The 21,954-nt window shown below is 35.9% G+C and overlaps 2 protein-coding genes and 1 long non-coding RNA gene across 3 annotated transcripts; all 3 read right to left on the minus strand.

The window, feature by feature from the left end:
• Positions 1–3,517: 3,517 nt before the first annotated feature.
• Positions 3,518–15,561, minus strand: LOC111210486. Its single transcript, XR_002661813.2, has 5 exons — positions 14,765–15,561; positions 14,571–14,667; positions 12,422–12,474; positions 12,248–12,323; positions 3,518–6,769 (listed from the first exon to the last, which is right to left on the minus strand). It is a non-coding gene; the product is annotated as an uncharacterized LOC111210486 (long non-coding RNA).
• Positions 15,562–16,563: 1,002 nt separating this feature from the next.
• Positions 16,564–17,184, minus strand: LOC125589909 (uncharacterized mitochondrial protein AtMg00810-like). Its single transcript, XM_048762591.1, has one exon. The coding sequence runs from the start codon at positions 17,182–17,184 to the stop codon at positions 16,564–16,566; it is 621 nt and encodes a 206-aa protein (XP_048618548.1).
• A 3,511-nt stretch (positions 17,185–20,695) lies between these two features.
• On the minus strand, positions 20,696–21,841 carry LOC125589910 (phenylacetaldehyde synthase-like). Its single transcript, XM_048762592.1, has 4 exons — positions 21,686–21,841; positions 21,547–21,603; positions 20,913–20,977; positions 20,696–20,828 (listed from the first exon to the last, which is right to left on the minus strand). The coding sequence occupies exons 1-4, from the start codon at positions 21,839–21,841 to the stop codon at positions 20,696–20,698; spliced, it is 411 nt and encodes a 136-aa protein (XP_048618549.1).
• Positions 21,842–21,954: the final 113 nt, after the last annotated feature.

Genomic DNA, 21,954 nt, shown 5'->3' on the forward strand with positions numbered 1-21,954 from the left:
ATTCTAGTCAATCCTAGAAACTATAAAGCTCTTAAAACCATAAAGACTTGACTAAGAATATTGACTTGACCAAAGACCAAGACTGTTGACCGAATATTGAAACTTTTGGTCGCAGAACTCTTCGACTGGTTCCGTCATTTTGCATGGTTGAAGATCTCGAAATTGCCGTCAGATTGATATATTAGACGACCATTGCTTGTATTTTCCTGGTGGGCATTTATTGGACAAATCCAAACACTGATTTCTTATTGAGCATAAGGCCTCCACGTTCTGCATCAAGCCCATTAGCTTCTCTCGGTCTAGAACTTCATGGATCAAACCGATAAGGCCCATAAAATGCCCATTAAGCCAAGCTATGATCAGTTGCTTAGCTGGTTCGTACCTTAAGCTCCTCGTTGAGACATAGCTGATGATTTGGGTCGCATCATCCCCTCCTCCTTTAAAAGGATTTGTCCTCAAATCCAGACCTTCTAGGATGAATGAACCAACATTCTTCTGCTCCACTTTTGCTATATTTTTCACCAAGTACTGGTCATTGTTGCTTTGATCACGTGTCTCTTCTACTGGCTCAAATACGAAGTGTTGCATACCCTCTTCATGCCTTAGTAGCTTCACTGGGCCGTACTCCTTGCAAACGAATGGCTGAACCAGTTTATCACATGAAAAAGAACCGAGAATATCAGCTGAAGCATAAGCGGTTGTGAGATCTTTTTCATTACCAGCTTTTGGTCCACTATCAACCACGTCTTCTGCCACTTTTTGGACAGCCAGGAGAACACTTGCAGCCTCTGGTTCTTCCTCATCATCAAAGATTGGACCAGAATCATCGTCCAAGTGATCGTCTTCCTCATCAAAGATGGGACCAAGATCATCGCCCAAGTGATCGTCTTCCTCATCAAAGATGGGATCAAGATCATCGTCCATCGTCCATCGTCCGAATGGCTCTTCCTCTTCATCAAAGATTGGACCGAGATCGTCCTTAGATTCTGCTCGGACATAAACAGTTGATAGCTCCGGTTCGATATCTTTGGCCTCCTGATCTTCTTCTAAAACTGAAGATGGACTTGGGTTTGTGATACTTTGATGGATCCTAGCCTTGAAACTCTCCAGCCATTTCTCAAAACCTTTATTCCTCTTCTCTTCAGTTCTGGTTGATGGAGTCTCTTCTTTGCTGAGTGGTTTCTTCCATTTGTCTCTCTCCGGTCGTGACTTCTTGGCTTCCTTCTCTTGGTCACGCTCAGATTGTTCTCTCATCTCGGCTGTGCGTTTGTTGTACCTCCATTCTTGCAAGTTTTCTTCTTGTGCTTTGCCCGCTGACTTATCTTCATGGTTGATCAGTAGTCCAAAAGACACAGTTGATCTCCTAAAAGCTGAATATTTAAGAATGGTTGGCTTCTCTTCATGGTTTCTCTTCAGTAGTCCAAAAGACACAGATGATCTCTTAGAAGATGAAGAGTTACGAATGGCTGGCTGTGAAGAACTCCAAACCTCAGAGTGGCTCTGATACCACATGATACGCCCTAAATTAAGGATCACTCTAAGGTTGGTAGATTGGATAAGCCTTGCACCGAATGAGATAGAAAGCACAGACGATCAAGGGATGTGGATCGAAAGGTGACACAAGAGGTGCGGAAAGTCTCTTGATACTACCAACTTCTAAGCCCGAAGATATGACACACTCTGACGACTCAGAAGATAAGATGTTCGATGAAGAACAAATGATTCAACAAGTTAAAAGGAAAGGTTTTTATTAAAAATTTGAATGATTAAAGCAATACAATAGCAAGCCTTTATATAATAGGTTGTTGAAGAAATAAATATTCTAGTCAATCCTAGAAACTATAAAGCTCTTAAAACCATAAAGACTTGACTATGAATATTGACTTGACCAAAGACCAAGACTGTTGACCGAATATGGAAACTTTTGGTCGCAGAACTCCTCGACTTGTTTTGTCCTTTTGCATAGTCGAAGATCTCGGAATTGCCGTCAGATTGATATATTATACGACCATTGCTTGTATTTTCTTGGTGGGCCTTTCTTGGACAAATCCAAACACTGATTTCTTATTGAGCATAAGGCCTCCACGTTCTGCATCAAGCCCATTAGCTTCTCTCGGTCTAGAACTTCATGGATCAAACCGATAAGGCCCATAAAATACCCATTAAACCAAGCTATGATCAGTTGCTTAGCTGGTTCGTACCTTAAACTCTTCGTTGAGCCATAGCTGATGATTTGGGTCGCATCACATGTGATACGACTTCCTTATATAAATACGACCGTACACACTATGTTTTACAAAACATACTTTTGCAGGTTTAGAAGAAAACATTGAGAGATTCTCCAACAATTCATAAACTCCATCAATACCAACCACCAAGTGCAGCAATTCAATGCAATATAACTAGCACCTTCCTCAATTGATAAATTTCTCAGCAGACAAATCAAATTCTACAACAGGAACATCGCCTTGATTACAAAATCTCAGCGGGATAACTCAAAGCTCGGAGAAAAGAAAAGCTATTCAATTCCCCTCATCAACCAACAAGAGACCTTGGTCCAATTCCATAACTCCAATTCAATTTTAAATTCTGCATTAAATTAACTTATGTTTACTGTAAAACCCATTACAGCCCAAAATATATATAAAACTTTAGTTTATCAATTAAAATCACTACAACTAAACCAAAAATTCACCCGAATCCACCTCTTCTTACATTTTTAAAGTATTACAACACCTTTGATTGTCTACAACCCCGCGCTTACGCGGAGCTCCGCCCCTAGTTGAATAAAAGATAGACTGGGTGACCAAAAAAAACATGATAGAAAAAAGTTTCCTCAATGACTCTCACTTTCCCATGAATTGACTTTTATTTGTATTCATCTTTTCATGGTGATATAAAGTGATTAGGTATTTATCATTTTCACTTATTCAAGTTTTTATTCGATTTATTCCTTAATTTTCTCTATCTATATGATATATAGATAATTAGGTTTTTATTATTTTTATAGAAAAAAAATATTCTATTTTTTCTTCATGCACAAAAATTCAAAAGTTGATGAAATTTATATTTTAGAGGAATATATTTCTACCAATTTTTTTTTTTTGTATTTCTCTAAAATAAAAAATTTAAGAATTATAGAAATGCGTTAAAATCCTCCTTAAATTATTTAAATACTTCAAAGGCTAATATTTATGTCTTTAAATGAATTATTTCCTAATCAATTAAGTTCTTGAGTCCAATACCATCTGCGAAATACAAAACAACATAAGTAACAGAATTTGATTAGTAAATAAGAAATATTAGAATAATTAAAACAAAATTAAAATAATACTTTTAATGTGTCAAAATAACTAAAACCAATATTTCAGCTTACGTGTTTCAGTTAACAGTATAATAGTTTAATAGATTGATATTTATATATGCTTAGAACAAGTTTATTGTCATTAGTTGCACATATATATGTAGCTAATCACAAAAAAAAAAAAAAACCAAATAGATGAATGGATTCAAAGTGATCCTCCTAGAAGGCCTTTAATGAAAAGCATCTCTGTGGACTTGCTTCTGAAGGTCAGTGGCCTTATTGACAGAGATAATAGATGCCGGAGGATTGATAAGTTGCACGAATTGTTCGATGAAGAATTGGGTGTGGCAGCATAATAGGAATGGATGTTATTCAGTCAAGTCTAGTTACTGGTATCGGTTGACCAGAGTAAATGATATTAGACAAGCGAAAACAAAACCTTCGCTTAATGATCTGAAAATGGCAGCCTGGAAAATTGAAGCTCCTCCTAAGATAAAACTTTCATTTTGGAGGGCTTTGAACAAAGATATCCCAGCTGGAAAGTTACCGTGAAAGAAGGGTCAAGATGGATCCATGTTGTCAAGCGTGCGGTTTATTCATATATTTTTGATTTTAAAACTAGATTTCAGTTAGTTGAGCTTGAAAATGACTATTCCTTCATTGAAATTCCTTTTTTCTATAGAACTTTCTCAGTAATTATATTTACAGGGGCGCGAGACAACTCTCTGTAAGGAACTCGGCAAAATAGCCCGTTAACTTCGGGAGAAGGGTTGCCTCCTCAAGAGCTCACATCGACAGGAAGTGTAAAGTATAATAGAATAGATTGTGTTATGTTTGATATGAGAATAAAAGATGCATATATATAGCAGTAACATTAACATAATATTAACACTATATAATGCTAACTTTCTTAAACACTTAATGTAAATATGCTAAGAATATCTTGTGATAAACTTGTTCTTCAAGTCTTTCCTTTTAGTCTTGAGGGTTTTCATGGGTTTCACGGGCTTCACAATCTAGGTCCGTAAGATATATATCTTCCGTCCCAACATATCTCTAATACTCTCCCGCACGACAAACGTGGGATGCAACACGCAAATCTGCAATCACAAAGCAGACCACGTATGTCGTGGATACTATGTCGAGGAAAAAAAATCAGTAGGTTCCTCCGGGAATAAACTTTAACTTTAGACAAGGAGGGATGAAAACTTCAGCTCTTCTTTGGTCTTGACAATGGGAATATATCCCGTGGGCACAACTGCAGCTCCAAAAAACAATCGTCCTATCTCGGACAGTCCGTAACTTGGACTAAACAAATTGAACTAAAAACATGAGCATAACTAAAACTCCCCCATAATGGTTAAACTATAACCACAATATCCCAAACTATGGAATATAACGCAAGAAATCTTTGAAAAATTATAAACTATAGAATAGTCTCTAACAAAAATATTCCAAACTATGGAAAACAACACTTTGAGATATTCTAAACTATTTAATAAATCTCAGACAAAATTAACCCACATGAAACCCCCAAACCCTTAAACACCGTTAAACCTCTCTTTAATTCTTGCACTCACCGGCCACATACCCAAAAACCCACCACCATTCTTAATTAATAAAACCAAACCCTATTAGTTAGAGATCACGTAAACTTATTTCAAGCTTTTGTTGCTTCACGTCATCTTCTTGATCGTCTCCGTCTTCATCATCGTCAACACCACCGATGATGATCATCATCAAAGCTTAGAAGTTATAACGCAGAAGCTTTAATCTTGATCCCTAAGAATCGAATACTCTGATACCATGTAAAGTATAATAGAATAGATTGTGTTATGTTTGATATGAGAATACAAGATGCACATATATAGCGGTAACATTAACATAATGTTATCACTAGATAATGCTAACTTTCTTAAACACTTAATGTAAATATGCTAAGAATATCTTGAGATAAACTTGTTCTTCAAGTCTTTCCTTTTAGTCTTGGGGGTTTTCATGGGTTTCACGGGCTTCACAATCTAGGTCCGTAAGAAACATATCTTCCGGCCCAACATATCTCTAATAGGAAGGTTTGGCACCTCGATGTTGGCTCTTCGCCACCTGGGGCTGTAGTATGTTCCAAGGGTTTGGGCGAACAATCTTCTTATTTTTTATTGCTAAACCCTTGTGGACGTTTTCAAATGTTCCATGTACAGAAAATAGGTTCAGTGATATCTCTCATTATTCCAACTTTCACTATTTGTTAATGGTAATGCCTGATAAGAACATACCGGAGAAGGTTAGAAGAGCAATCCCATGGTCTATTTGGTACTTGTAGAAAAATAGGAATGGGATTTTGTTTCAGGGGAAATCTATGGTGCCTAATCTGATGATGATAAAAGTTAACGAGGAAGCAGATTTGTGGTTCCTTGCTCAGCAAAACCAGAAGAGCAGAGAGAATGAAGAGAAGATGGAAATGAATGCAAGGAAAAAGGTCTAGTCACCACCACAGAGTGGATGGCTAAAAGGCAACATTAGGGTTGATTGGAGTATCAGAAAACAACGCTGAGGTGCAGGTTGGGTTCTTAGGGATTCAGGGGGGCGGGTTATGATACATAGCAGAAGGGATTTTCCTAATATCACAACCTTACAAGAGGCAAAGTTCCAAGAGATATTATGGACAACTGAGAGTATGGCAGCCCATCATCTTAACCGAGTGATTATTGCTATGGATGATCAAATCTTCTCAAGTACGACCACTAGACCCAAAGCATGGCTAAATTTTAGGTACCAGTCATCTGAAATTATGAGGAGGTTGGCAAACATTGAAGGAAGAAAGAGTTGCTAATAGAGGGGCTTTCCTCATCGCTCAAAGTGTGTCAAAATTAAGCAACCTGAAGTCATATGTGGCAAGTGGTCCTCCGGTTTGGTTGCAAGGCTTATTTAAGAGTGAGGAACATCTTCCCTCTGATTAGTAATTGTGCTCAGATAATGTCTCATCCTTTTGGTTTTTGATGATGATGAGATAGATTTGTTTGTATTTTGGCTGTTTCGGTAGTGGGGTTTATATGGCTGGTTGAGTCCAGTATGGGTTTGTTGGTACCAGAGGGATTTAGTGGTATCTGTGTATTTCAGGAGGCATCATTCTTGATGATCTAATAAATCAAAAGATGACAAGAAAAAATAAGAAAAGACGATAAGATACACTCATACACTCAATTGGTAAAAAATTGCACACAATCACACAAAATAGTAAATACGTTTGGAGACCAAACCGAAGTTCAAATTAAACCAAACCAAACTAGTGCTTCGGTTTGTTGGCAAGAACAGCAGGTTTTCTCATAAAGTTCTTTTGAACTTATTTTACTTGGAAAGCAAAAATGATGCTTCTTCCTGGATAACCTTCCATGCCTCCATCACGTGCTTCTCCTCCGTCAATGGCGCTCCTATGGCGAAACGTAGCACGAATTTTTCCGACAATATCTGTTTGCCAACGGAAACCAAATACATATATCCCCTTACTATTAAAAAGGAAGCAAAAAAAAAGAGTAACCTTAAAATGGTAATATATTTACAGGCGTGCCATTATGGCGACGTGTCAGACAAATAGAGCTTCTCAGACCCCTTTTGAAAACAGCCACACTCACCCTAGCAATTTACTATTATTGCCATTGGACAGACATTCCATATTTGCATCTCTCGAATTCTTAAAACAAGAAGCTCATTTAGTCAATGATGTATATAATGTATATAACATTATATGATATAGTTTAATATAGTAAATTGGAATAATCACATACCAAGAATCTCCTACCTCCTATCTCCTATCTCCTTTTGATATTATTTGAACTCTATTACACATATCATCTACTATCACCATTGTGCTTAATCAAACTATGTCCGTTTGATATCCTCTGTTTCACGCTCATCAGTTTCTACAAATCTTCATATAATCATTTCCAAGAATTTAAAACACAAAAATTAAAATATGCATATTAAATTGAATCATAAACAAATATATGAACAGTTTAAGTTGAGATGTTTTTCTCAATTATGATTCTAAATATTCCCTGCAAAATTGGAGAAACCTTTTTTTTTATATTCAAATGTTATTATGATCATTTGTATGTACTAATACAAACAAAATGATTTAATTTCAAAATGATCTCTGTAGCCAGTCAAAAATATTTGAATAAAATAAAACCCCAGGAATTGAAAATCATAATTTCCATATATGTAAATGTATAATATTTACTTCATCTCATCAATTCATAATCATAAATTGGAAGATTATGATCTTTGAAATATGATCAAACGAATATGATTTAGGATACAAATGAGTGCTCTTTTTAAAATATGGTGATCTCAAACGCGAATTAAGGTATTTATTTTGGTCAATATCATATTGTATATGGAAATACTTGATTGCAATCAGGCAAAATTTTGAATTTATATAATTAGTGCTGATTGCCGTGAATAATAATATTTTTTCAACCACGGAAAGGAAAAACGGAATCCTTGATTTGCAAGTTTAATATTAACCTAAAATAGTCTTCTGCGGTATTTATTAACTTCCAAAAACAAAACATTTGAATATATTTTAACTTGAAAATTGCCAATTAGTATGATCAAGCGTATATTTTGTGTAATATCGCATTTATGCGGAATAAATTGAAACTTATATAAATATGGAAGATGGAAGTGCTTCAACGATATCGTGTTCTCTCTATTTCCTTCTCTCTAATATTCTGTGACTTTCAATTCTAATGGCATGTTTAGACTTTGTTAGCGATTTGAAGCCGTTCAAGTCGATGTGGAAAATTCGTGTTAAGGTGATTCGTCTTTGGAAGCAGTATTCTTGTGCTCTGGGAGAAACAATGGAAATGGTGTTAGCTGATTCAAAAGTAAGCACGCTGTTTTAAACATATATATTAGTTCATTTTGAAACTCTTCTTATGTTGCTAATTTATCTTGCAGGGCGATATGATCCATGGTACTGTGAAACGAAGTTGATGGTGAATTTCATCATCACAATGGCTGCTGGATCTTATCACCCCACAAAGCACCCTTACCGAATTGTGTTCCTCCCGACAACTCGACTAAGAATGTGTGATGCTTTGCCTTCAAACTTGACTGGTTTAGACCCGGTCAAGTATGAGTCTATTAAGGATGGTAGTCTGAACACGGACTACTTGGTTGGTGAGTCTTATATCATTCATTACGGTTGTATTTGTTAGATGACTTTTTGGTTTAAACGTTGATTTGTATGGTTCCCTTATTGCAGATGCTATTGGACAGTTTGTTGAGGTATCCCATGTGGAAGTTGTTTCCGTGAATGGAAAAGATATACAGAAGTTGTCACTGGAATTAAGGAATCAGGAGTAAGACTCTTATTTTGTCCATTTTTTGTTGTCTTTTGCGTGAAAAAGGGAGAATATCTTAAGATATTTTTGTTTTATTTGACGTCCAGCATTTTTGGGTAGAAGCTTAAAGCTCTGTTTTTATATTTTTTGCAGTGATGATCGTCTGCCGATGGTGCTATGGGGTAAATTTGCGACAGATGTCAATGATGCTATCCAACTAAGAGGTGAACATAAGATCATCGTAGTGTTGCGTTTCGGCAAAATAAAAGTCTGGAAAGGTAAATCAAAGCCTTTGAAGCTTTGCATATTATTTATATCATCTCTTCATTATTAAGTTAAGTAACTATAATTATTAGTGACTTTGGTTTCATATTTCAGATGAACGTTCCATCTCGAATGCATACAATGTTTCCGATGTTGCTTTGAGACAGTTGTACTGGAAAAAAGAATGTTGAGATTTCTGGAGCAGAAACAAATCAAATACCAGCTCCACTAGAGGGAGTGGACATTACTGGGGCAATTGCTGTAGAACCAGAAGTTGATGAGATAAAAAAATATTTTGATGCAAGGTATGCTTTTCCTGCTATAGTTTTAAAATCGATTGTAATGTATTATACTGAATTTCATTTTCTGTACATTATATGTTATGCAGATATATATCGGCCTGTGAATCAACTTGGAGAATATTTGGTTTCCCAACACAATATAGATCCACACCAGTGGAGAAGCTACCTGTGATTTACAAAGACGGTGACATAGTGGAGAGTGTGTTGGGTCGAGTGCACTTATCTAAGACAATGTTCATTGCTAGGTTCGACTGTTGTGAAATCTACCCTGAAGCAAGAGATATAACGTACCCAGAACTTCCTACTAGATTCGTTTCCGATGCAAAGCTGAAAGTCTGGAATCCTAGAAAAAGAGGTTTTGCTATTGGTAGACTGGAATCGGTTTCGCCTTTATCCGGACAACGATATTATTTACAAGTCATGCTTAACAAGGTTAAGGGTCCGCGTTGCTACGACGACATTAAGGCTGTCAAAGGGATTGTTCAACCGAGTTTCGAGGAAGCCTGTTATGAACTTGGTCTCCTAGATGATGATAAGGAATATATTGAAGGTCTTAAGGAATGTGCATTTTGGGCATCTGGTGCATATGTTCGTAACCTATATGCCAATATGTTGGTATCTGGGAGTTTGTCTTTTCCTAAATTGGTCTGGGATTCAACATTTGATATACTCTCGGAGGATGTGCTTTATCTTGAAAGGAAAAAGCGTCGAAACCCAGGTATATTTTTGCGTTCTGTTTTTGAGGTTTGAATTGTTCGTTAATTAACTATATCAGTAATGTTTTAGTTTTTCCTTATATGAAACAGGAATGGTTATGAGTGATGAAGAAGTGCTGAATGCGACATTGATATTGATAGATAATCTTTTGCGCCGTAAGAATAGTTCCCTGGCAAATTTTGAAACAATGCCAAAACCGGTTGTTACTGAGCACACGTTTCAAGAGAATCAGCTATTGCAAGATGAGTTGAACTATGACCGAGACGAATTGTGAGCTAATCACAATGACTGGATGGGTAAGTTGACAGATGAGCAAAGGTCAGTGTATGAGCAGATAATTGGTGCTGTAGAGAGTAAGAAAGGCGGAGTCTTCTTTGTTTACGGTTTTGGTGGTACATGGAAAACCTTTTTATGGAATATTCTATCAGCTGCGATTCGATCAACTGGTGATATTGTACTGAATTTTGCATCTAGCGGCATACCTTCTTTGTTACTCCCTGGTGGAAGAACAGCTCACTCAAGTTTTGGCATTCCCATTAACCCAGACGAGTTCTCTACGTGCAATATTGAACCAGGGAGTGATAAGGCTGAAGTAATAGCTAAAGCGTCGCTAATTATTTGGGATGAAGCGCCTATGATGAATAAACATTGTTTTGAAGCGCTTGATCGTACTTTATGTGATATTATGAAGACCACAGACGAAAGACCTTTTGGTGGAAAAGTTGTTGTTTTTGGAGGAGATTTTCCACAAATCCTTCGAGTTATTCCTAAGGGGAACAGAGCTGATATTGTTATGGCTACAATGCACTCTTCTTATTTATGGAAGCATTGTAAAGTGCTAGAGCTGACCAAAAACATGAGGCTTTTCTCAGAAACAGATGTGCGTGAAGCAGAGGATATCACGGAATTTTCTAAATAGATTTTGGATTTAGGAGATGGGAAGATTAATGAGCCTAATAATGGATAATGCATTATTGAAATTCCAAAAGATCTGTTGATTACAAAGTCCAAAGATCCGATCGAGTCTATTGTTTCAGAGGTGTATGGTGAAACCTTCAAAGATTCTAAAGATCCTACATTTTTCCAAGAAAGAGCTATTTTGTGTCCTACAAACGAAAATGTTGATGTGGTCAACAACTATATGTTAGATCGTCTTACAGGTATACACATTCCCATCTATGAATTTTCCACTATCTATGTAGACTTAGTTGTTTTAATTTAAATTCAACTACCAAGCTTTTGTTTATCAATGTAGGGGAGGAAAGGATTTATCTAAGCTCTGATAGTATTGATCCGTCTGATTTTAATTCCAGAGATGATTCGATATTCTCTCCTGAATTTCTAAATAGTATCAAGTCATCTGGATTACCTTCTCATGCACTTCGGCTGAAGGTTGGGACTCCGGTAATGATTCTAAGAAATCTCGAACCTAATGAAGGTTTATGCAATGGGACAAGGCTGCAGATAACTCATTTGGGTAATCATATTGTCCAAGCAAAAGTCATAACAGGAACTAAAGTTGGTCAGAAAGTATTCTTGCATCGCGTGTTGCTTACACCAACAGATACTAGGCTTCCTTTCAAGATGAGGCGTAGGCAATTTCCATTGAAAGTTGCTTTTGCTATGACCATTAACAAGAGCCAGGGCCAATCGCTAGAAAGAGTTGGTTTATTTCTACCTAGACCAGTTTTTTCACATGGACAACTATACGTGGCTGTCTCGCAAGTAAAATCAAGAAAAGGTTTGAAGATTCTTATTACTGACAATGATGGAAAACCTGAGGAGTCAACAATGAATGTTGTATACAAGGAAGTTTTCCAGAATTTGTTATCTAACAAATTCACTCAGGAGAGTCATTGATGGTTTGTTCCTCTAGACTATTGGTTTTTACAATGTTTAAAGTAAATTTCTGGTTTTTGTAATTTGTTTTGTTATTTAGTGAAGGTGGTTAAGATACTCAGATCGTACTGTTAGAGTCTACACAGGAGCAAGTGATGAAATAAGGTACTTACTTTTTCAGTTTTACTATACTGAAAACATGGACCTCATTTTATGTCTAACGAAATCTATTTTATTCATCACTATAGTTTATATAAAACGAACATTTGTCAAAAGGTATAAAACACCTGTTTGTAAATCTGTACGACACTTAACAAAATATTATATTTTCACCATTTTGCAGGGCTATGAGCATGAAATCATTTAGAAGAACTACCATGGCATGTCTACTGTTCCAAGCCTAACCAGTCTATCAAACAGTTTTAATAATATACCTAAAAACATGCTGTTATTCTACTTAATTCTTAAGAACTGACCTTATTGGTATTTTGTCGAGATGTCTTTCCCAGGCAGCAGTTTCTTTAAGGTCTTCGGATATGTCTTCTCCCCTTACTATTTTATAAGATTGCAAAGACCCGTTCTGTTAAAGAACTGTTTTACAAGGGCTGTGTGCTTATATATTATAGGGCCTTCTTTAAGTGTAGAAGTACCTCACAGCTTCATCCCTTTAGTTTGAGTTCATAAAGCCAAACTTTCTCGAAGCCTGCAGTTATTAAATTTTACTTCAAGTAAGGATGAGGTTATATGGTAAAAGTATATGAAATAATAGATTCTATTCTTTGCTTAAAAGGCCTTGAAAACTAAACTAATAAGAAATTTCACAGCAACTACAATTCATCCGAACCACTATTTGGGCTTATTTTCTACATAGTTGACCATTAAATGATTGTTTATAAACATAAAACTAAATCAATCTGTATATAATTGTTGTCCGGATTTTATTCTAATGACTGCATGTTAATAAGGAAACAATAAATTTTGATTGTTTCAATTTTAAAGCAAGAATATACTATATATTACCTTACTTAATAAACATAGTACGATTAGTATTGATTAGAGTATCTAAATAAGGGTATGAATATATCGTGTATCCCATCCATATCCCATTAAACTAATTACGTTGACTATAGAAATGCAATATTCGGTTAAAAAGATTATATATAGCCTGGAGTCAAACCACTCCACATCATCGCAAAAGTTGGTCATTTTTTTTATTTATTATTCTGTTTCCATGGAGACTCATACAGTTTTATCCCAGTTGAGTCATTCGAAACATTTGAAATCAGTCTGTGTGAAGTTACTCATTAAGGGCAGCACAGTTGTTGGTACAACGAGAAAGACATATCAACTGATATTAGGAGATGAGCAAGTGAGTTATATACATATTAATATTTTTTATTCTTATTACGTCGAGTGAATTCATTACTAATAGGTTTAATATCTTAATACAGGGTTCAACCATCCATCCAAGCCACGTTTACAAAAGATTTGGATGACTCTTTTGAAATCCCTATGGAGGAAGGTGATTGGTATGAGTTACAAAACTTCGAAGTTGCGTATGCATTTGGTGTGACAAGGGTGACAAGGTACCGACACCAAATTAACCTCAGTGACTCTTCCATCATTTTCAAGATTCCACCACTCTCCTTTTGCCACTATTATCGTTTTCAAACTTTCGAAAACATACAACGTGGCTTAGCTCACCCCAAATTCTCTATTGGTACATTTTATAAACTTATATTTTATTCTATTTTAAATTACCATGCTTACTGTTACTTTGGATTACTTATGCTTGCTGTCCGTTTTAACGTTAACCATTTATTATCTCATCGGCCAGATATTTTTGGAGCAATGGTAGCAGTAGGGGATATTGAAGAAGCTGAAATAGAGAACCATAGCCTCTACTTCTCTTTAGTCAATATGGAGTCTGTTTCCTTTATCATTTCTTTCTAGACTTATGCTCACTGTTTTTTCGTATAACTAAAATGGTGTTACTTTACTCTAACTGACAGGTATGAACACATTAACTGTGTAGCATATGGAGAAGTTGCTCTGTTTTTAGATAACTACTGGAACTCAACCAATGCCCCTATCGTCCTATGTGTGTTACAGTTTTGGGAAATTGATTGGGGTGTTGGTAACTTTCAGTTCTAATTCGCTCAAACCTGTATTTGTTTATTTTGGTATTCGTTTAGGCCAATGTTTACTTTTTGGTTCATGATCAGGTGGATTCAAGCACGTAAAAACGATTGATGGATTTTCGAGAATTTTATTTGAGCCTGATGATGTTCCAGAGATCCAGTATTTCAGAATGAGGTAATATAATTTGATTGTTCAATAGACATTATATTTATGCTCACTTATTTCTATATTTTTTTATAGGATTCCATACTATGCCTACTGAAGAAAAGAATCATTGATGACCTGAGCTGGTTACGAACTAAGTTTTAATGCTGTCGTTTAATTATGTTTTGTTGCTTTGAATTATGATTTTTTGCTTTCATATTTGGTGTTTCTCCTTATGTTATCTTTGAATTTTAAACGTGAAGTTATAATATATTTTTCCTCCATTTAATTTATTAATCACAAAAATAAATAGAAACTGCTAAAAGAATAAAAATTTAACGATTCAATGACTCCATATTATCCTTATGTAAAACTGCCATGGACTGGATGTAAAATCATTGCAAATGGACACATATCAAAACAGGGTAAATCATTGGATATATGATATTACTTTCTAAATAGAGAGATAGATAAAAGAATTTTTTAAAAATTAAACATTATCAAATCTCGAACCTGAATAATTCCAACAGTTGGGATTGTAACCTTCAATCAACCCAGCTTCACGGATCAGAGTTTTTGCAAGATGGTGATACTTTCTTGAGACCTCCGCCTTCGGTTTAGATTGAAGCAAAAAAAAAAAAAAGTTATTAGATGTTTCTATGAACAGAACGACAATGTCACTGAAGAATCTGAAAAACTAATTATACAAGGGGATATAAACGATAGGAAATTATCTGGACGATCTACTGCCAATTGCAATTCATGAGGTACCAAACCCTAACCTTTCGCCATCGTCACCGCCTATTTCTTTGTCGATTTATTTTTTGTGTCGGTGATTAAGCAAAAAAATATTACAAAATTACAACTTGTGGGTCAGTAACATTTAGGCTTATAATTTTGTCACGAAAGCCCAATATAAATATTTTTAAAAGCCCCGAAATATAATTAAGGATACCAGCTGGGTTTCTATTTAATCGTAATAAATATTGTGGAAAATTAAAAATTAAAAGATCAACCTAGGTAGCGTGTTATTTTTGTGGCCACCCTTTATTACGCAACTTGAATTTTTTTTAAAGAAAACTAATTTTTCTTTTTGATTTTAGACAACTATGAAATAAGGCCCAACAAAATTAAATTATTCTATACACCAAAGTCCACCAAATATAAACAAACAATTTTAAGAATTAATGTCTATTACATGAAGTCCACTATATTTCATTTTTATAAAATATATACTTTTAAGTTCTATATAGTTCACTTTATATTATACAAACCATTCAAAATACAGTTTCATAATTTTAATACATCATTTTAATATCAACCTCACCCCGCGCAGGGCGCGGATCTAATCCTAGTATACCTTATTTTAAGAACATTATCCAACAAGATGGAAGAACAAGAGAGAGAGAGAGAGAGAGAGAGAGAGAGAGAGAGAGAGAGAGAGAGAGAGAGAGAGAGAGAGAGAGAGAGAGAGAGAGAGAGAGAGAGAGAGAGAGAGAGAGAGAGAGAGAGAGAGAGAGAGAGAGAGAGAGAGAGAGAGAGAGAGAGAGAGAGAGAGAGAGAGACTTACAGTGTGAGAAAATAAGAGTTTCCCTGAAGAGTTCACTGCGTCTAGGAGGCTGCGGTTTAGGTTGTTGCACTTCTTTTCATCGTTATCAACAGCCACAGGTGCTATACGGAAACAGACCAGAGAAAAGATCCTAGGAGTCACAACCTGCCACAAAAAGAAGAACACATTATATATATCTCCCTGTCAAAAAATCCATAAAGTTTTGAACATTAACATTACAGTTACCTCAAAGTTAGGATCTTTGGAGACAAGTTGTTCGAAATCTTGTTGGAATGAAAAACTTTGTAGAGATGGAGAAAGTGTTTTAAGTGTTTGAAGAGAAAGAAATTTTGTGAAGAAGAAAGATTTAATAACTTAGAAGAAGATTTTTATTACTTGTTACAAGCTTTGTTTATTTCTTGGTGATACAAAATGAAAAGAGAGTGGAGGTATTTATAGCCTCCAAAGTACAAAATATCTTACATATTTTAACCTTAAATCTAGAGAATTCTACTTAAAAATCTAGATTATTTTATCTTAATTATCTAGATAATTCTATAAGAATATCTAGATTTTTATTTTAAGGAGGTGGATGATTTTTCTAGAATTTGGGCTAAGTTTTGGATCAACACATGATTAACCCAATAATGTTTGATCCAAATCAAGTTTATTTTTCAACACCCCCTCTTAAACTTGATTTGGTTACTCCGAGCAAGCTCCTCATCTTGATAAAGTCTTCTCGCTTGAGTGGTTTGGTGAAGATATCAGCTACCTGATCATTTGTCTTCACATACTCCAATTGCACATCCATCTTAGTAACACATTCTCGAATGTAGTGATAACGAGTGTCGATGTGCTTACTTCGATCATGGAAGACTGGATTTTTCGCCAATGCTATTGCCGACTTGTTATCCACAAAGATCTTCGTTGGCTTCTCTTGTGGTAGGTTCAACTCCTTTAGCAAGTTTCGTAGCCAAATAGCATGGCAAACACATGAAGTAGCTGCCACATACTCCGCTTCACAAGTAGAAAGAGTGACAATTGGTTGCTTCTTTGACATCCATGTGAAAGCGGTTTCTCCAATGAAAACACGAAGCCACTTGTGCTTTTCCGGTCATCTACATCTCCACCCCAATCGCTATCGCTATATCCAACAAGCTTGTAATCGTCAAAAATAGAGTAGTACAAGCCAAAGTTGATTGTACCTTTGATATAGCGTAGGATCCTCTTTGCTGCTTTGAAATGAGTTGTTGTTGGATGCTCCATGTATCGACTCACAACTCCAACTGCGTGTAGGATGTCGGGCCTTGTGCACGTTAGATAGCGTAAGCTTCCAACTAGACTCTTAAAGAGTGTTGGATCCACACTCTCTCCTTCTTCTTCTTTTGATAACTTGACTCCACATTCCATTGGCGTGCAAACTGGGTTTGAGTCATCCATCTTGAACTTCTTAAGCACCTCTTTAGCATAACCTTCTTGAGTAATGAAGAGTCCATTTTCTTCTTGCTTTACTTCAATGCCAATGTAGTATGACATCAATCCAATGTCGGTCATCTCGAACTCCTTTGTCATCTCCATCTTGAAATCTTCAAACATAATCGGATTGTTGCCAGTGAATATCAAGTCATCAACATATAAGCATGCAATCAATAGATCATTGTTTTGAGTTTTGATATAAAGTGCATGCTCATATGGACACTTGATGAAGCCTTTCTCCTTGAAGTACTTATCAATCCGAGTGTTCCATGCTCTTGGTGCTTGCTTTAATCCATAAAGCGCCTTCTTCAGCCTTAAGACTTTGTCTTCTTCTCCTTTGACTATGTAGCCTTGTGGTTGCTCAATGTAGACTTCTTCCTCAAGGTCTCCATTTAAGAAGGCTGATTTTACATCCATTTGATGTATCCTCCAACTCTTTTGGGCTGCCAATGAAATGATTAGTCTAACCGTTTCTAAGCGAGCAACTGGAGCAAATACCTCATCATAGTCGATCCCGGCTCTTTGACTATAGCCTTTTGCCACCAATCTTGCCTTGTACCTTTCAACTTCTCCTTTAGAGTTCTTCTTTGCCTTGTACACCCACTTCACACCAATTCTTTGTGCCCATTTGGAAGTGAAGCTAACTCCCATGTATCATTTTTTTGAATCGACTTGATTTCCTCATCCATTGCACTTCTCCATGACTTCTTTTCTTGGGCTTCTTCAAAGTTCATAGGCTCGCAATCCGCAAATAGACAAAATAGAGTAAGATTGTCTTGATTTTCGGTTACCTCGTAGATGTCTTGTAGACTTCTAAAACGTGGAGTCCTTTCACTTGAGCTTTCATCTCCTTGAGAACTTTTTGTTGGTGAAGTTGGTGGTGTAGCTGACTCTTCTCTCGGTTGTTCCACATTCTCTTCTTCAAAGGATGGAAAGAAGTTGTAGTCTTCATTATTTGATCTCCAATCCCATTCTCCTTCTTCATCAAAGATGACATTCCGACTAATGATTGTCTTCTTTGTTTCAGGATTGTAGAGCTTGTAGCCTTTGGAGTTAGCGTCATACCCAATGAAGATGTACTTCTCACTTTTATCATCTAGTTTGCTCCGCTTCTCGTCTGGAACATGAGCATGAGCAATGCTTCCAAAGACTCTTAGGTGTGAGACTCCAGGCTTCCTTCCGCTCCAAGCTTCTTGTGGTGTCTTTTCTAAAACACTCTTTGTTGGAGAACGGTTTGATATATAAACCGCACAAGCAACTGCTTCTGCCCACAACTCCTTTGGTAGCTTCTTACTCTTGAGCATGCTTCTTGCCATCTCAAGTATTGTCCTATTCTTTCTTTCCGCTACTCCATTTTGTTGAGGGGTTCTTGGCACCGTCAACTGTCTTCGAATGCCATTATCTTCACAATACTTCAGAAACTCCTTGGACATGAATTCTCCTCCTCGATCTGATCTCATGGACTTGATCTTAAGACCACTTTCCTTCTCAACATGGGCTTTGAACTTTTTGAAATTTTCAAACACTTCTGATTTTTGTTTCAAAAAGTAAACCCATGTTTTTCTTGAAAAGTCATCAATAAAGAGAAGGAAATAGTTACTCTTACCAAGTGAACTTGGTTTGATTGGGCCACATACATCTGTATGTATGAGTTCTAGTGGCTTTCTTGCTCTTGTCTCCGACTCCTTTGGAAAACTCATCTTGAATTGCTTTCCAAGTAAGCAACCTTCACACACTTGATTTGGATGATTGATGCAAGGTAATCCTTTCACCATTTCTTTCTTGGAAAGTAGCTCTAAGCCTCCAAAGTTGAGATGCCCAAATCGAAGATGCCAAAGCCAAGATTCCTCCTTGTAGCACATCTTGAGACATCGTGCAATGTCATTTTGAATGTTTAGGACAAACATTCTATTGCTTGACATTGGCACCTTTGTGATGAGATTATTTGCATTATCTCTTAAAGAAAGGCTATTATCTTTTAGTCGAATGTCATAACCTTTCTCTAAGAGTTGTCCTAGGCTCAAGATGTTGGTCTTCATGCTTGGAATGTAGTAAACGTTGGAAATGAATTGATGATCTCCATTCTTCAAGCGGATGAGAATATTTCCTTTACCTTTCACTTCCATCTTCGATTCATCTCCTAAAGCCACATCAGTTTTCACCGATTCATCAAGCTCCACGAACATGCTTTTATTTCCACACATGTGGTTGCTTGCACCACTATCAAGGTACCACTTGTGAACCTCATTTGGTTCATCTTTCTTGTAAGCCATCAATAGCATATCTTCTTCTTTACTCCTTTCTTCAACATAGTTGGACTTCTCTTCAACTCTATTGTTGTTTGGAGTTTTGCACTCAGAAGCATAATGTCCAAATTTCCCACAACTATAGCATTTGATGCTTGATTTATCGTACCTTGATTTTGGGTTTCCTCTTCCACGACCTCTTGATGAATTCTCTCCTCTTTGGTTGAAGTTGTCTTCATATGGTCTCCAACCTCGTCCATTTACACCACAACCTCGTCTTCGGAAATGACCGCCACCACGTCTTAGATTGCTTCGGCCACTTTCTTCCTTGTGATCAATTCTCATCTTGAGAACTTGCTCCACAATATCTTCTTTCTTCTTCTTCTTTTCTTCATAAGCTTGTAGTGATCCAAGAAGTTGCTCCATTGTCATAGTCTCCAAGTCTTTTGTCTCTTCAATCACGGTAACAATGTGTTCGAATTTCGAATCCAATGATCTAAGAACTTTCTCCATGATTCTTACATCATCTAACTTCTCACCATTTCTTTTTAGGTTATTAGTAACCGTCAAGACTCTTGAGAAGTAATCTGAGATGAGTTCTCCTTCCTTCATTTGTAATGCTTCAAATTCTCCTCTTAGAGTTTGAAGACGTACCTTCTTAACTTGTTCCGCTCCCTTGTAAGATGTCTGAAGCTTCTCCCATGCTTCTTTGGATGTCTTTGCTCCAGCAACCTTCTCAAATGTATCTTCATCTAATCCTTGATAGATTAGACAGAGAGCCTTCTTGTCTCTCTTCCTTGAATCTCTCAAACCATCCTTTTGAGTTTGAGATAGACCACTATCATTCTCCGGTTCATTGAAGCCTTTCTCGACTATCTCCCACACATCATGTGCTCCTAGGATAGCCATCATCCTAAGACTCCAATTGTCATAGTTGCTCTTAGTGAGCAATGGAACTTGGAAGGGAACACCATTGTTTGCCATCTTCAAAAGGAACTTGTAGCTCTGATACCACTTTGTTGGAATGAAAAACTTTGCAGAGATGGAGAAAGTGTTTTAAGTGTTTGAAGAGAAAGAAATTTTGTGAAGAAGAAAGATTTAATAACTTAGAAGAAGATTTTTATTACTTGTTACAAGCTTTGTTTATTTTTTGGTGATACAAAATGAAAAGAGAGTGGAGGTATTTATAGCCTCCAAAGTACAAAATATCTTACATATTTTAATCTTAAATCTAGAGAATTCTACTTAAAAATCTAGATTATTTTATCTTAATTATCTAGATAATTCTATAAGAATATCTAGATTTTTATTTTAAGGAGGTGGATGATTTTTCTAGAATTTGGGCTAAGTTTTGGATCAACATATGATTAACCCAATAATGTTTGATCCAAATCAAGTTTATTTTTCAACAAATCTTTAGCCCGTTTGATATGGTTTCTTATATAGCTCTTCAGGTTCTCAGCTCCATAGAGCCGTAAAACCATCCATAGTTTCTGTGACCTGTGTCAAAACACAATCACAGAAATCAGAATATTTGTATATATGCAGATGTTCCTGCAAGACTTTTCTTCAAAAGAAATGAACGTGAATCGGCGTCCAAGAGGGATTTGCCAATCTTTGTAATCAACAACCAAGTTTGCCTGAGATGCCTGCCAAAATTAAAAAAGTATATAGTAAAACTTTTATAGCCTAGTTATAGATTTGAAGCAATGTTTTCAAAACTTGACCGACAACTGAACCGGTTTTTTTTTTAACATGGGTCAATATGGTTCAACAAGGTTAAACAAGGTTAAATCGAGTTCAACCAAATTCAATAAATTCATTTAAAGAGTAAAAATTAAACTAAATCTAAATACTTTATTAGTTATCTTCTATAAATTTTATAATCATAATTAAGTTTATTTATTAAAATTTTCAATAAAAAAAATTGTGAAATAAAATGTAATTATCAATCAAATGAAAATCATATCAAATCAATATTTAAAATTAAAATATAAAATGCGTATTTTGATTTTAAATATTTATTATCATGAGTTATGAAAATTCTGAAAATTAAGTACAATAAAAATAGAAAAGTTTTTATTAGTGATAGTTATAATGATTTGAAGGATAAAAATTATTTTTGATAACAAATTACAAACTTTTATCCATCGAACCGTATATATTCCTGGTTAAAAAACACTGATTTGAAGAGAAGATTATAAAAAAACTTTCTTACTTTGTTTTTGAGATACTCTGGATTTGTTGAAAGAGCTTCAGTGAGAGCAGATTGATCCTATTTATCAAACATCAACATTGTGTGAATACCAGAAGAGAAGAAACATGGAGAAAGTGAGACTGAAAGAAAGTATATGTACCTTCACCCAAAGTAGGGAACACTCGAAATTAGTGAGCAACCATTTGTGAGCATTCATGTCAAAAGAGTCTGCAGTTTCTACTCCGTCAATGTACTGTCTATACTCTGGACATATACAAGCACTTCCAGCATACGCTGCATCCACGTGAAACGACATCTCATTGCTCTGACAATACGGTCAAGAAAAATAGCATCAGTTTTATATGCTATTAAGGTCTCTCTAAAATGTGAAATAAATAACCTTTGCAATCTTTCCCAGTGCTGCTAGTG

This window comes from Brassica napus, chromosome C7, assembly GCF_020379485.1.
Source record: "Brassica napus cultivar Da-Ae chromosome C7, Da-Ae, whole genome shotgun sequence".
Classification (NCBI taxonomy): domain Eukaryota; kingdom Viridiplantae; phylum Streptophyta; class Magnoliopsida; order Brassicales; family Brassicaceae; genus Brassica; species Brassica napus.

What these genes read in the sequence shown, in the direction of transcription:
- LOC125589909 (XM_048762591.1), bottom strand. Translation starts at nt 17,184, where the DNA reads ATGGAGATGACAAAGGAGTTCGAGATGACCGACATTGGATTGATGTCA.
- LOC125589910 (XM_048762592.1), bottom strand. Translation starts at nt 21,841, where the DNA reads ATGTCGTTTCACGTGGATGCAGCGTATGCTGGAAGTGCTTGTATATGT. An exon ending in GTTCCCTACTTTGGGTGAAG is followed by an intron (nt 21,604 to 21,685) that starts GTACATATACTT and finishes TTTGATAAATAG; the next exon opens with GATCAATCTGCTCTCACTGA. An exon ending in CCTCTTGGACGCCGATTCAC is followed by an intron (nt 20,829 to 20,912) that starts GTTCATTTCTTT and finishes GTTTTGACACAG; the next exon opens with GTCACAGAAACTATGGATGG.